Below are 15,984 nucleotides of genomic sequence, written 5' to 3'. Positions count from 1 at the left end.
AACTATAAGAGTAAAGAATCCTGTCACGATACATAACACATCTCAATCCACATACACATCTGGTATCTCCGTGAATAGTTTCACCGGGTAGGTAAATCACTGGATAACAACGTTCCGGTGACGTATACAATACTGGTTATACTTCACACTACAGCTAGGTGTCGCTGCTGCAGTGTGTAGTAACGCTAATAAGCTATTCTTATGGTAGAACCGGTATGAGTGCCCTTAGGTGTAACACATATGAAGCGTCGTAGGCACGGGTCGCGACAGAAACGATCTTTTTTTTTTGAAACTCAAGCGTTGTTTAAATCTATCTAGTGAGGATATTGTAGTGAGTGGCAGAGGGAAATTGTCTTGTGAAAACGTCGCTCTGAAAGTACATGTAGCTGCTGCTAAAAGTCTGTTACAATTTCGTACCTGAATCGATATCAGAGTCAAAAAATCAGACAACAAAGATGAAACGACCGGATCAAAGAGAAACAACCGCTCTCTACAAGACTCGGCCAACCGTCAACATGTCTACTCTTGTCCGAAAGGTGAAGAAACTGCACAGAATGGTGAAGGACCAGCGAGTCATTCGGACTATTGCGTTGACAACCGCCTGGTTTGGAATGGTAGGTAACTATATTGTTGTGTTTGTGTGTAAAATCTGACGGTACATACTAATGTTGTTGTGCTGATGTTTTACAGAATGATAAATGGATGTTTGACACCAAAGGTTACATGAAAACAGGTTTAGAAAACATGCCCGGAATTCCGCCCATTTTAACCACATGCGCCTACAAAGGATAAACGTTACAGTAAGGGGAGGAACTATTTTACAAAAAAAAAAAAAACTACATGTATTCACAAATCACCCTATTGCAAAAAGTGACTATTCCAAACACACAACATGTGCAAAATGGACTGACGGTATTTTATGTCAATTTTTTTCCAATGTTTTGGTAACATGCGACTCCAGAACATGGATATTGTCTATTTTAACGGAGAAAATCATGGAATTGGATCAGTGAATTGGTTCTGACCCCCTATACATATCCCCTTTATATTAAGTTTTATGATTTACCCTCAACGCTTAACGTTGTGAATTGAATTAGAGGTGGTCGGCAACGATTGACAGTGAATCAGAATACGTTATGCCTCAGGACAAGAGGCATGCAGACGCCCCTCATCCAAAGCAGATACACATATGATAACGTTACATTCGAGGTTACGTTGGAGAAAACAACCACTAAAATTAAAACATCAGATAAAAGGAAGAAGGTTCTACCAACAAGAAATATCTATTTTCTTTACACCCATTTTAGGGTCTGTACGTGAGTATTGTGGGGCCGACCTTGATCGACCTAAAAGAGAGACTCGGCGCCGACTACGAGGAGATCTCGCGGGTTCTCGCGTCTCACACCGTGGGGTACTTCCTGTCAGCCGTGGCGGGCGGTATCTTCCTGGACTTCCTGCCGAAGTACGCGTATGGGCTGGTGGGGTCTTCTTTCTTCCTGGCCGGAGTGGGGACGGCAGGCACGCCGTTCACAAGCACGCTGTCTGGCCTGGGCTTCCTGCGGCACCTGACGGGGTGGGGACATGGATTCACCGACGCTGGTACATGCATACCTTCAGTTTACATCATTTACAGTCAAACTTGTCAATGATCGTTTGCATAAGGACTACATGGTCATAGTTATTCAATTGTCGTCAGTTTTTGGTGGTTCCTCAACGATAATTTTGCCAATGGCACAAGCATTTAATAAGAATCCTGTCTGTAGCTGCCAGCTCTCTACTGTGCCCATTATCTTGAGTTGTCACTGTAGACAGGTTTGACTGTATGTAGTTCAATATCATTGCGAAAGTTATTCCATGTCATCCTTGCATTACAGCAATTGCTCAATTATTGCAAACTACATCAAAGATATCTGTACTCTAGTTGTCATATGACGAATTATTTTCTGGTCACAATTGGTAAAAAGTGCAATATACTATAAACCGTCTGCTGAGGTCACGTGCTACAGGTGATTTGTTTTTCGCACCTGTAATACAGACAGCCTAATGTCGTTGAGATGTTTCTTGCGTTAAATCAAAACAGTGAATTAATTCAATCTGTGTATTAATACCACTATCTTTCCTTAATTCTAGCGGGCACCGTGGTTTGTGTGAGGCTGTGGGGAGAAAAGGCGTCTGCACCCATGCACGCGATGCACTCTGGGTATCCCATGGCGGCCTTCATCATCCCGCTGATCGTCATCCCGTTCCTGTCCCCGGACCGCCCAGCGGCCGTCAATGGTACTACACCCGCTCCTCTCACCGTGGAGGAGGCTTGGCGACTCTCTCAAGTCCAGTGGCCGTACGTCAGCGTATCTGTACTCCAATTTATCATAGGCATCGTGTTCTTCTACTTTCAATACCGCGAGCTGGTTACTTACCATGTTTGCAAGCAGAAGAAAACGCCGAGATCTTTCTCTGCCTTTCTCTCACCCAGCCGATTCCTTGAGGGACAAGGTCGCAAAGCCGTCTTCCTGCTCGTCTTTCTCTTCCTTTTCTACACCATATTTAAGTTCAACCAGAACCCATTCATGCAGTACATGGTGTCCTACATGGTGGAGACTGACATGTACAGCAAACCCGAAGCCACTGTGGTGTACTCCATGTACTGGATCTGTTACGCCTCCATGCGCTGGGTGTCCATCGCTATAGCCGCCTGGGTTCCCATCCACATCATGCTATCTGTGGAAATAACCTGTCTGTGCATCTCTGGCATCGTGGTGGCGGTTTGGGGCGCGACGAACAAGGCAGTGTTCTGGGCGTTCACCTGTATCATAGGTGCTCTAACCTCCCCTGTTTTTCCTGGTGGTACGGCCTGGGCCAACCGCTACCTCGACGCCTCCTCCATCGTCTTCGCCATCTGCTTACTCGGGGCATCTGTTGGAAGCACGGCTGCTAACTACGTCACAGGGTACCTGTTTGAGTATGTCGGTCCCCGGGCCATGTTGTACTTCTTCATGGGTTGTGGCTGCGTGCTTCTGGTCGTGTTTGCCGTGATGCAGGTTTCGGTTTCTGATCTATTTGCGCGACCGACGCAGGATGAGGAGATGGAGTTGCGTGTTCAAAACGACAGTGATGATATAAGAGGTGGTGATGATGTTACCAACGTCCATCCTCTAATGTCTAGTCAGCACAAATAGACTTAAAGAGAGACTCAACTTCAGGGCAGAGTGTTCTGGTTCTGCTAGTAATGTTTTTTTCTGAATCCAAAAGCGTATTGACAACTTGACATTAAACTTGGACAAGGCAGCAGTTGCATTATAAAGTATCAATATTCTAATACCCCCAGACTACCCTCCAGATATACTACAACCAGGTATGACATATTATAATTATATCGCGAGCAACCATTTGGCAAACTTCAACTGGACGGTGCTCTTGATTTTAAGCAGTACAGACCACAAGCGACCAAGATGTATCAAATCAATTCAATCATATATCGGACGTTAGATAGCGTTAGATAACTATAAATTGCTCTTTAACTTCTCGACTCTTTTTTTGACATTGAGGACTGCAATGTCAGTCTTAAGAGAGAAGATTGCACTTGTTGGAATCAATTTTTGTTTACAGCAACGTGGTAACGTATGAGACGATAGCGTTTGTTTCTTCGAAACAGGAAATATGAACGAGTCGTCGTGCTAGACGTCCCTTCCTTCTGCGTTCTTGGCTTTAAAAAGGAATGCGATGACCCCGCCTGGAAAGACATTAAAGAAAATAACATCTTGTCAGTGTCATACAACAGGACCAAGACCTAAGAGTAAGACGAGGAATGTGTCACACATTCATATGAAGCATTTTAGATTTTGGTAACTTGATCGTCCAACTGATTTAAACGTCCAGAGGTCAGGGAACATTCATCTACAAAGTTTTATCACTATGGAGCAGTCTTCTAGTGGACACTCGCACAGCCATCACCACTGCCTCTTTCGGAAGGAAACTCAGAGCCGTACTGAGACATTTACTGACATATACTGACCTCGCTCTAGATACCATGGAGGTTAATTAAGACCTTCTTGGTCTCACTGATGATACTACAGACACGTACCGTAGATGCTACAGTTGGGTGGCCCTGGCCGTAAGCCATTCACAGTCAAACTAAAAGATAAGTAGATCTATCTTTACTTATGACTTACTGATTGCCGTCATGCCCGATACGAGACTGAACATCCCGAACCAGCCCAGAGCGGACATCAGCGCCGAGGTGATGATTCCGCCGGTGATGGACGAAACCAACTTGTGGGAAAAGTAAAGGGGGTAATTGTCAGAACCATGAAAGGTTTCTACGATCGTCTTTCTCCTTCCTGAGTTCATAGAAACATTTTCCACTGGTTTCAAAGCTTTTGCTATGTAGGAAACTGAAGCAATTTAGTAATCATATAGCAAATCAGCAATCGACTAGTGGTGACAACTTTTCTGAAGTGCCACTTTGGAATAGATGAGTCACCTAAAAATTAATGTTAATGTTAATACAAAGCACTTAGAATGTACTGATAGATTTCTACCAAGCTCTCTCTCTCTCTCTCTCTCTCTCTCTCTCTCTCTCTCTCTCTCTCTCTCTCTCTCTCTCTCTCTCTCTCTCTCTCTCTCTCTCTATATATATATATATATAGGAGAATATGAGAGTAAACTTACACCAGACGTGAAAACGAGTCCATAGTTAACTGCAACGTAGTCTGGTCCAAACGTTCTACAGGGCGAAGAAAGATCATCGTCAGTTGTAAGACTAATTGACCTGGTTATTTACCTACAAACTTTTATCACTTTAAGTGATATTACATAAAACAACCTGCCACGCCTAAACCTTATTTGTACATCTACTAGTAACTCTATGCGTTGCGCAAAGCTATCTAGTGAGGATGCTCCTTTTGCTTATGTTGTACTCTACTCAAGTTGGCAGGAAGGAACGACTTGTACTTACTTGGCCGTTGCTGTAGGAAATAGTGAAAAGTTCCCACAGAAGGATCCAAAGATTCCACAGATCCAGATGAAGAACATAACCTTTGACCCAACCCCTGCATTTGTTTCGTCAGGAACGGCGAATAACGTCAAGGTGAAGAAAATCATGGAGGTACACAGGCCCATCAAGGACACCTGGAGTGGGAGGTGGTTAGGATTCATTAGTATCAGACTATCATATAGGGATAAAACCATGCTAAAGCTTGCATCCCACAGCTCAGGAAAGTAGTTCGTCCGAAAAGGGTGCGAGTTCTAAGGGCCCCGTCACATTCATCGCACGATCGAAAAACGAAAATTTGGCTGTCTTGTGTCAAGTTGTGACGGAAAAGTCTTGTCGGCGGTTGATTCTGTCACAGCCTGCTTGAAAATTCTACGACATCAAAATCGTACGACGGCCAACCACGAATGTGACCTCACCGTAAAGGACATTTTCGTCATCTATAGAGCTAGTATCCTCTAATCCCTGCGCAGTTTTTAGAGATCGACCGATGTTCGTTGGTCACCGGGCCCTGCCCGTCTAATGTGAAAGGTTAGATTTTCAGGTGAAAACTACACTCGACTCCATTTTACACCCAAGTCCTTCGAATTCCCATAAGAACCATCCAGGTCTGTGTGTAACACATCTTACTTTAAATGAGTATCTGTCTGCCAGCCAGCCCCAGAATGGTCTCCCCAGGGCGTTCAGTATGGCTGAGAAGGCGCCCACCAAGGCCAGGAAATGGTCATCCTCGATCTTCGTCTGACCGAAAGCCTGTGGAAATAAAGCATGTTGTGGCTAATGATAAGCACCGGTACAGATAGGAACTCTTTTTGTGCTTTTGGGATACGATCACAATGTTTCAAGAAACAGTGGACAGTATACCAGCTTTTCAGTACCAAGGACATGGTCCCCAGTCAAAACCGCGAATGATCGGCGTTGATATGAAAAGCAAAGGAAACATCCCAGGAAAAACACGGAGTATGTAGCATAGTGGACTAGCTTTTCAGTAACAAGGGCATAGCTGCACTCCCTCCTCCCCAACATGCAACGACAACACCAAGTGCCAGGGTAGTCATGTCCCACAATCAACATGAAATTATTCGTACCTTCCACAACGTTGATATGAACACCACGGCGTTCCCGTTCATAAAGAACATGAACCACAGCATGTAAAACTCTCGGGTCTTCAGCATCTGTCCGGGGGACAAGGACTTGGTCTCGGTGGGTTTCGCCGGGAATTGTTTGTGTAGGGAATCGCTGTCTTCTTGGATGTCTAAGTCGTCGCTCAGAGTACCGCCAGGCGACTGGGCTAAAGGAGCCTTTTCCTCGGGATCGGCTTGGAGCTGTGTACATTAAACCACACATGTACTAGTTGTAGAAACCCAAGGTGGATTTTCGGAATACGACGTAGCTCACGTTAGTAAGTGAATATATACTGGGATCTTATATGTTAACGGTATTTCATTTGCCGATCGCGATGTTTTAGTAACCTTTCGGCTACCTTACTGGAGGCTGAATGGACTCCACGAGGGGTAAAGTGATAGTACATATATTACTATTCTAGCGCCGGTCCGCACCTCTGATATTAGGTAGGGAAGAGGTATGAGAAACGGGGCTAGAATAAGATGGCTATCATGGGAAATACCTTTTCAGGAGGATCTGCGATCATGAGAGCCCCGAGGAGTTGAATAGCCGCGTATGATCCTCCCAGCAACAGGAAACATACCGGTATCTTGTCCAAGATCTCTTTATCGTCAAAATACCTATATCAAGGGAAAACAATGGTAGGTTAAGTTTCGTACTAGGTTACACCACTAACACCGTTATCAAACTCGGTATTTTTTTCATAAACGTGTTGTTGGCGTCTTTTTCGTTTCTACGATCGCTTCTCCGTTGATCATTTGGCAGGGAATCGATCGGAGTAGCGAACCGGAGCTGAAATAGGAGGAAAAGAAGGCTAGATCTCAGTAGTAGGAATGTGTTTAATCCATATGACGTACTTTGAGCTTGGATCATCGGGATCCTCCAGGTCTGGGCTGAGGTTGTTGGGGTTGAGGTAAGCCGTCTGGACCTGATCGAAGATGAAAGACCCTCCGCCGAACCCGGCCAGGACCAGACCGTTCACAAGACCTTTCCGCTCGGGCATCCACTGGAGGTACAAGACGTCAAACCAATTATCTATGGACTACTTACGTTTCGGAACGCATCTATAAGCAGCGACACCTGTGCTGCATTGCAATGTGAACCAGTCAGAATTGCCTTGAAGAAGGTGACAGATGGTCACCGAAACGTCGGTTGAATAAATCTCTTGGTTATGTAAAAAAGGAGTCTTTTTATTCAGTAACTTACCAACCTGATGACGGAGAGAATCTTCAAATAACAATTTGAGACTCTTTTACGTCTTATGTATACATACTAATTCTAAAAGTTCCAATACTAATTCTACTACAAATGTACTTCAACATGTCCCCAGAGCCTCTCACTCACAGTTCACTGATGAAAGGCAGCAGTTGCTGTCTGAAACATTCGACTCTGCTGGTATACATAGAGACCTTATTCAAATGTCAGCTCATCTAGCATTTATCACTTGGTCAAGCCCACATTTCGTGCTATGCTACATCTAGGTAAGCCTGAATTCAGTCAAGACTCCTGTGACCGCTTGCCGCCCTGTAACCGCCTTCCCACCCATGGGGAGGGGTCAGAAATCCTCGGACAGCTTGAGTTTACGCTATACAGACTATATCTAGGTGATAATGATAAGATAATTCAAGCTAAATCGTAAGCATTGATCCAGGTCTCTATCATACTTACCTTCATGGCACAGGCCAGAGGTGGCGCGTACGCTATGCCGATCCCGAGTCCGAACATCAGGCCATACGTCATCAAGATGGCGTAGAATGAGTGCGTCACAGTGAAGTACGTCAGAGTAACTCCCGCACTACAATATGAAGGAAAATAACAACGTTTTATTTGTTTGTTTGTTTTTCTGTCTGTTAAAGTTTAAAAAAATCAACTTATGTGTGTGTGTGTGTTTGTGGACATCAGAACCCAAGAAGCTGTCGATGAAGCTTTTTGATATCCATAATGTAGGTAGGTGTCAGCGAAGCGCAAGGTACATTCTATATCTCCTAGCGACTTTCAATGGTATTGAAGCAGAACTTGTGGTTCTGATGTCTACCTACCTCATGAACCATCCCCCGAGCAGAGCCGTCCACCTCGGGCCGATCCTCCGGGAGATGTAGCCGCCTACAAACATGCTCAGCCCCTGGCCGGCGCCTTGCAGGGAGAACACCCACACAGACACCTTACAGAAGAACGAACGAAAACATTTATCATACATTTTGGTCCCATTGGGCTAAATACAGTAGCCTGAGTGCCAGCCTTTTTAGCTTCCGTCCGCTACCCTAGCTCCGCTGCGCTACCCAAGCTCCGCTGCGAGGAGCGGAGCTTGGGTAGCGTACGGAAGCTAAAAAGGCTGGCACTCAGGCTATAAATACAGGTCACAAAAATAAAGACAAGAAATACATATGTCAGGGTAGAGATTGTAATCCAGCAGAATCGCCAATTCTGCTGGGAGATTAATCTCCTGAGCAGATCTCCACGGAGGCAAAATCGTATCAGCCAGCCAAAATCTTCATTGGATTGGACTCTGTCAATTGAAAGATACCATGATCAGTTCCTGAAAAGACATAACCTTTCGACAAACACTGCGATCGGGATCTCTACCGTTTAGTCATAATGAGGGCCATATTGACACATCATGTTATTGCCATGTTGAAATAATAGTATCTACTTTTGTGTACCTATATACATGTATAGTTGAAGAAGATCGTACGATAATGGTCCCTGTATTTGTTGTGTTAATAAAGTTCACTATGATAACAAGACCTTTGTCCCCAGTCACGAGCGCCTCACAAGACGGTGACACAGAGTTCACGGGTCTCACCTTGTACGTCAGGTCTGGAGGTGAGGATCTCAGCCGGATGTACGACGTCAAGTACGGGTTCATGTTACCTGCAAACCGGAAATAATGAGTGATAGTTTTGAACGCTGCAGCTGGTTGTAATGTAAATAGTTTATAGTATTATTACTAACGTTAATAATACTGTAGCAGCGATCGTAGTAGTAGTACTAGTAGTAGCAGTAGCAGCAGTTGTAGTAGTAGTACTAACGTTAACAGTAGTAGTAGTCGTAGTCGTATTGCATCACTTCTTACATACTGCATGTATTACTATACAACACGAACAGCAGTCCAATTTCTTCTTCTTTCTTTTCCAAGGTGAAGGGTCAACTATTTGGTCCAAGGCTTAACTGCACACGGCCTTGAAGAATTTACACTCAAACCCATTCATCGTATGCGCGGATCACGTAAAATGTACGTATATCTAACTTCTTTGATTAAACACAAGAGATAAGCTATCAATACGTACCGAATGTGTAGATAGTACCAAGGGTGAGGTGAACTAAAACTCCACCCAACACAGCGATCCAACCCCGGTACTTCCCCATAGATATAGCCATAGTTCTCTGTCCGGATAGACAAGCAGTGTTCCTGATTCAGACTTCTGAAATATGAAAGATGACGAGCCGGGTTCACAGTTTATACAGTACACAACATGGTAACGTTACCAGCCGGTCGTATGTACGTCAGACGTTGCACGATCACTGAGAACTTAAGCTTGACCGACTGCCCGACAAGACAGTGCAGTTGGGTCGTCGTGCGACACACCCACAACGTTCCCAAGAATGTCCCCAATTTGTTGTCGTCGACCTGCCGTATGGTGTGTGTAACAGGGACCGGCCTGTAATGTACATATGGGTCAACCTTTGTAACTATATGCAAATGAGACGTAGCCGGTGATACCTGTCACATGACACCTGTGACAGTGCGTATACCTGTGACCTATAAAACTATGCGAACGTCACCAAACACTACTACATTGGTTTATTTGTATTACTTAAAGCACTGTGGAAGTGGTTAAATGCCATAACTGTGGCAATACAGATGTATCTGAGTCTGAATTTCTTTTGTCTAACACAACGTATTATGTTTCTTGTATAATTCTAACATCAAAGGTGATTTCACATTGTATTCATTGCACTTTTTTTTACCCTTCACATTCTCCAAAAAGTTGAACAAATGTTGCAGAACTCTCGTGACAAAGCCGGATCGTTACATCCATGATCTGCTTGGAGATTACTATTAGCCTGTTTCAGTACGAAAGGCCATGCATTGAACTCTGACGGTCAATTTGTGCTCGGTAGATCTTAAATACCTGTGAACACATGTCATGTGTCAAGTTTTTTAAACTTTCAAGCAATCTATTTTCTACAGAGTGTAATACAGTATTTGTGATCCATTAATACATTCTCACCCCCATTCTTAAAACATGGTATCGTCTAGATTGAACCTCAAAGCGAGGTTGGTGTCAAAGGTTATCCCTGCACGTTGCGACGATTGGAAAATTCGTCTGTACATGTGTAGATTATGGGGAAAGTTAAGAAAGTAAAGCGGCTGAAAACAGAGCAGCATGCAGGATCGCTTGCCCAGCAGATCGTCGAGCACCAGGCCGTGAGGCCCTCACAGAGGACCAAGGAACGGAAAGCCGCCGACGAGCCAGAAGAATCGGTGGGTAGATGTTGGCACTTGGTATTTTGAAGGGGGAGGGGGGCTTTGAAAAAGCCCAGATGTAACACTGCGGAGATACTATATATTGGATTTCAGACATAAGTTGTGGGGCACTTTGCTTTATGAAAAATGTGAAATAAGGAAAAATCAAACAGCATGTAATGTTAGAGCAGAAATACATGTTTGATTAACGTTACTGTAAGTTTGTTTATTTCAGCGGGAACTTAACTTCGCGGTAGAAATGTTTTTCACTGTTTCTAGGTTTTCTTTTTAAACAACGGTACGGTAGTAAAACAATGGAAAAATCTATTCACCATACCAAGATCTCACGGTGTAGAGGTCACTGCAAAAACCGTGAAAAAATCCTCAAGGTAAACCCAAAGAAGAAGAAGAAGGTAAAATAAAACCACTGCCAACATTTCAAGATTTACAGTATTTCTTCCCCACCAGTTTGTGGACAAGAACCTGTCCAGGAAGATCCTTGACCAGGCGAGGAGACAACAGGAGGAGCTCGAGGAGGAACACGGGGTGGTGAGGAAGGGGAAGAAAGCTGCGGGACAGAAGACAGTGACTCTCGGGGGACCGTCCACGGCTGAGGATGACTCAGAGGAAGAGGAGGATGAAGAGGAGAGGACCGAGGATGAGCAGTATGACTATCAGGAAGTGGTAAGTATCTTAACACATGTCCATCTATTCTTAGATATGATGAAAGTTCTTTCTTTCTTTGTGTTTGAAATTCTTTTGAATCCGGAAAAGTCTTGGACAAACAAATTGAAATGCGAAAACATTTTTCAGTCACTGATGGCTGAGTCTTCTTTGTCTAATTATGATACGAACCATGGATCAAGTATGAAAAGATGGAAAGCTATGACAACGAGAGAGGATATTTTGTGAAGGCCAGTTGCGAACAAAAGAATGACTACCGGGTAGCTGCAAGAAAAGTTTTAGTATTGCAACATGCAGATATGACAACGATCAGTATGATATATGGAGCGGATATCTTGCCATGATTTGGCTGAATTTAAAAAGCTACATGCCAGGTGACTTGTTTTAAAAGTAGCTTTTCGTACTGTCTTACATAATGTACATAATGGATCAAGTAAGCTATCTGGATCAAAACATCCACATCAGTCATTAACAGGCTAGGGATGAGTGAAGGTACAGACTCAGTCATGTTTGGAACTGCATCCTCCACACTACATCACCATGCAGCAAGAAGTAATAGATTTCGTTAAGCTTTGAGGATGGTAGCCGAAAGGTTACTGAAATGTTAGTAGATGAAAAGCCCAGTTTATATTGATTGACTGACATTGATGAAACTGTTTAATGATGTCTTCAATGTCCTGTGCATGTAGGAGGTTGATGAAGATGACGAGAAGGCACTGGCTCTGTTCATGTCGGCGAACCCGCCCGTACGCAGAACACTCGCCGACATCATCATGGAGAAAATCACAGAGAGGAAAACAGAGCTGGCCAGCCAGAGATCAGGTAAGGTCAACACACCGAATCCTCAAAATTCTCCCATTCAGAAAATACTACTGTGGAGAAAGTAAGTTAAATCATGAAATGTTTGTGGTGGTTCTATTTTGCCATGACACCAAGAAAGTATGTCTCCAATGTATTACTACTGTACTGTACTGCAGTTTGACTGTATTGTATCTTATTATGTGAAGTAAGGTATTGCTGAATGTGGTATATATAGTTTTATTCAGCAAACATTTCTTTGTCGTTCCCTAAAATGTTTCTTTGTAAGAAAGCTAATTAATACATGTGTTCTTGTTATCAAAGATGGTAGCCTGCCTATGCCTGACCTTGATGAGCGGGTGGTCAGGGTGTACAAGGATGTTCGACAGATTCTGTGCCGCTATCGAAGCGGCAAACTCCCCAAGGCCTTCAAGATCATCCCTGCACTGGCCAACTGGGAACAGGTGAGACAATCTTACCCTAAGGAACATTGCATTGGAGATGAAGGTTTGGGAGGGCTGTATACGTAGCTCTGATAAGTGACATAGACTGTCCTGGACATGATGCCAAAGCAGGGGGCTTTGTCCAGTGAAGTATAGATGTAGATGTAGAAGTTCCATTATTGGTCTACAAATTCAGGTGGTATTTCAAGCCCTGAACTGTGGACTAGAGTTCAGGACTTGAAATACCACCTGCATAGGCAGGTGACATTTTTGTCATCCACATATTTCTGATAGTTATACATGCACCTGACCTGTATTATTTCATGGTGTCAAGAAGTATGGCATGAAGACAGTAGCCTCTGAGCAGCCAACTGGTATATAGCACTTAAAAGGATGCTTTTACTCAGTGACAGTCTCTGACTTAAATATTGTATTTTTTATATATGTACATCAAGATATCTTGTGATGATCATGATCATGCTCCTCCTATGTAGAAGTGCTCTGTCCTTGGTGTAAGTTGATAGAACCACTTTCTGTGCCTGCTAGATTCTGTACATCACTGAACCGGAGACTTGGACTGCTGCTGCCATGCACCAGGCCACACGTATCTTCACCTCCAACCTCAATGTCAAGATGGCACAAAGGTAAGGCCAACAAGGCTAGGAATAGATCAAACATATTCCTCATTCCCTACTTTCTTATTGGTCACTCATATGGTGTCATTTTCTACGCTCTTGATATATATAAGATTTTTACTTTCTTGTTTTCCCAGGTTTTTCAACCTTGTCCTTCTTCCAAGAGTTCGTGATGACATCACAGAATTTAAGAGACTAAACTTCCACCTTTACATGGTAAGTATATGATAAAGTGATGCATGTATTTATTATACTCAAATCAAAAGGGGCGTTAAGTTTATTTTGGTATGAAAAAAGTAGATTTTTTTCTGCTAGACTGCTACCCTATAGTCTGTAAGACTGCTGATCCATGTTGTATGAAAGTTCGTTTGTTCAGTGAGTGTTACAGAGCTGAAAAGGCATGAACTTTTGTTTTGTTTCAGGCGTTGAAAAAGGCTTTGTTCAAGCCAGCGGCGTTCATGAAGGGCATCCTACTGCCATTGTGTGAGGTGAGTGTAGTAACAACGATCTTTCTTGAGGTGCAAGTCAATAATGGAGTGTTTTAAGTTAAGATTCTCCTGTGTAACTATAGGGAGAAAACACAGCTGAAAGTAGCATTTGTGAGCAATTAAAAAAGATATTACATGGGATTAGTAGATGGTCACTATAGACACAATCCTGTCTATCCATGACTACCTGTCCACATAGAACAGATTTTATTGGTCCCCTGAGTGGTCTTCTTGGGCAATTTTGACTCTACATAAGTGCTGTCTCCAGGACCCATCCATCCGTCCCGAGAAGGAAATTTGCATCTTGGGACAGAAAAAAATGTCACCACATCCATGATAAAAATCTGAACTTTGTGACATGAAATTTATGAAAATGTATTGATTGTTGTAAGCTTAAAATAACAGATTTAACAACAAACAATGAGTGGGACGGAAAAAGATTAAAGCTGGGGAAAGCCCTGATATCCATTATAATAAGCTGACGTTTTGCCTACCCCCCAGTCCGGTACATGTACGCTACGAGAAGCCATCATCATCAGCAGTGTGCTCGCCAAGACGTCCATCCCCGTCCTCCACTCCAGTGCCGCCATGTTGAAAATTGCGGAGATGGACTACAACGGCGCTAACAGCATCTTTCTAAGGGTCCTACTGGACAAGAAGTACGCCCTTCCCTTCAGAGTGGTAGATGCCATGGTCTTTCACTTCCTAAGGTGAGTCTTGTGCACTGCATTAATGGAGCCTTTAGAGATGTTAATGGATTTTTAATAACATCCCCATACCAATGCTGTAATCTACACAATAATTAGATTATTAAGTAACCAATTAGCTACCAAAAGAATGGTCTGTCTGACCAATTGGTGGCTTCTAAAGGCACCAACACCATGTCTGAATGGTGAGGTATTTCAGTTGCATTGACAGGGTTAGGAACCTTACAATTGGAATACACTACAGTCAAACCTGTCTATAGTGACCATATGACTTGGGGAACTAAAAGAAAAGGGTGACAGTGGACACTCCTGGTGGCAGGATTCTCAATGCTTGGGCCATTGGGGAAAGTAATCTAAGGGGCCACCAAAAAGTGGCTGCATTGGCCAGTTGGTCCTTATACAGTCACTAGTACAGGTTTGACTGTATATCAATGGCTAGGTGGTCCTATTGCAGAGATGCTCATTAGAAGTAGTACAGGTTTGACTGTATATTTAAAGACAGCACCAAGACCAGTCGTCATCCTAAAGTTATATCCCATTGTACCTCCAGGTTTGTAACTGACAAGAGACAGCTCCCAGTCCTGTGGCACCAGTGTCTCCTAACGTTCGTCCAGCGCTACAAAGAGGACCTGGCCAGCGAACAGAAGGAAGCCATCATCGACTTGCTCCGCGCCCAGACACACGAGCAGATCACGCCAGAGATCCGCAGAGAACTCCTCAACTCCAAGTGCAGGGATGAAGAAACTGACGAGCCAATGGCAGGCGCATCGTCTATGAAAGGTGCATCGTCATTGGCCGGCGCATCGTCTAGAACTGTGCACTTTGCAGATATGGATTAAGTACTACACAGTAGCAATACTCACTTCTTCAAGTTCAAATTGAAATGTCCTTTTCCAAAGTTCAGAGGCACCTAGTTGGAAGCTCAATGTATTATGTCAAATTATTTAAAAGAGACATACCATTATTGTATGGTATTTTTTTCCTGTTATAAGATTATCTTAACAGCATAGATCTTTCTGTTGTCCTTTCAAATATAGAACTAGTTTTCAAAGGCAGAAATATGAATTGCAAAATGAATTTTGTTTAAAAACTGTTTCATCAACCTTTCATACTTTTAATGTATAGTTTGCTTTGAAAAAAGGTCTAATTTATACTGTAAAGGACATGCATGTAAAGGTGGCTCTGTTTTGTTTGGGGCAGAATCTTAAGCATTATTTTAAACATGATGTAATGCAAGATAAGTGGATTGGAAGGTATGATATTATAGTGAACATTGAACAAACTAATTATAAAAATTATGCACATCTTCAAATGCATGTACAATGTATTTGAGTGTCTATAGTATGAAACATTAAAACCCAGGAAAGGTCAAAACTGTATGTTGGTTAATTACCATGTTTTAATTTTTTTGTAAATTTCATATCCTGGTTGATTTGTTCTGTAACATTCAGTTCATATAATTCTGACAATTATGACACCACAATAGAACATTCACATTCTTTCCAGAGATAAAGACACCATACTACATAGTAGTATCACTTTCACAATGTATATATACAGAACATGTTGTATGAGCTGAACATTGGTATAAATACAGACTTCTCTCTGCTAACTGCTTTGGCCAGTTGATTTGTAGAATCTTCTTT

The 15,984-nt window shown here is 43.0% G+C and overlaps 3 protein-coding genes across 3 annotated transcripts; 2 read left to right on the top strand and 1 right to left on the bottom strand.

Moving 5' to 3' along the window:
• Positions 1 to 225: 225 nt before the first annotated feature.
• Positions 226 to 3,374, top strand: LOC136423466 (sodium-dependent glucose transporter 1-like). The gene is made up of 3 exons (XM_066411616.1): positions 226 to 614; positions 1,308 to 1,599; positions 2,131 to 3,374. The coding sequence occupies exons 1-3, from the start codon at positions 456 to 458 to the stop codon at positions 3,174 to 3,176; spliced, it is 1,497 nt and encodes a 498-aa protein (XP_066267713.1). The 5' UTR covers positions 226 to 455; the 3' UTR covers positions 3,177 to 3,374.
• Positions 3,375 to 3,445: 71 nt separating this feature from the next.
• LOC136423467 (uncharacterized MFS-type transporter YhjX-like) lies at positions 3,446 to 9,802 on the bottom strand. Its single transcript, XM_066411617.1, has 12 exons — positions 9,403 to 9,802; positions 8,919 to 8,986; positions 8,155 to 8,276; positions 7,784 to 7,910; positions 6,973 to 7,121; positions 6,618 to 6,735; positions 6,079 to 6,315; positions 5,621 to 5,743; positions 4,955 to 5,127; positions 4,669 to 4,723; positions 4,170 to 4,269; positions 3,446 to 3,730 (listed from the first exon to the last, which is right to left on the bottom strand). The coding sequence occupies exons 1-12, from the start codon at positions 9,491 to 9,493 to the stop codon at positions 3,675 to 3,677; spliced, it is 1,419 nt and encodes a 472-aa protein (XP_066267714.1). The 5' UTR covers positions 9,494 to 9,802; the 3' UTR covers positions 3,446 to 3,674.
• Positions 9,803 to 10,393: 591 nt separating this feature from the next.
• Positions 10,394 to 15,950, top strand: LOC136423468 (bystin-like). The gene is made up of 9 exons (XM_066411618.1): positions 10,394 to 10,601; positions 11,052 to 11,267; positions 11,957 to 12,089; positions 12,390 to 12,529; positions 13,055 to 13,152; positions 13,281 to 13,359; positions 13,566 to 13,631; positions 14,133 to 14,341; positions 14,889 to 15,950. Exons 1-9 carry the CDS (start codon positions 10,461 to 10,463, stop codon positions 15,175 to 15,177), a joined length of 1,371 nt encoding a protein of 456 aa, XP_066267715.1. The 5' UTR covers positions 10,394 to 10,460; the 3' UTR covers positions 15,178 to 15,950.
• The last annotated feature ends 34 nt before the right edge of the window (positions 15,951 to 15,984 follow it).

The sequence above is a fragment of the Branchiostoma lanceolatum genome, chromosome 17, assembly GCF_035083965.1.
Source record: "Branchiostoma lanceolatum isolate klBraLanc5 chromosome 17, klBraLanc5.hap2, whole genome shotgun sequence".
NCBI classification, from domain to species: domain Eukaryota; kingdom Metazoa; phylum Chordata; class Leptocardii; order Amphioxiformes; family Branchiostomatidae; genus Branchiostoma; species Branchiostoma lanceolatum.
Note: the sequence above shows the minus strand (reverse complement) of the source record. Positions and strands in the feature narration are given on the sequence as shown.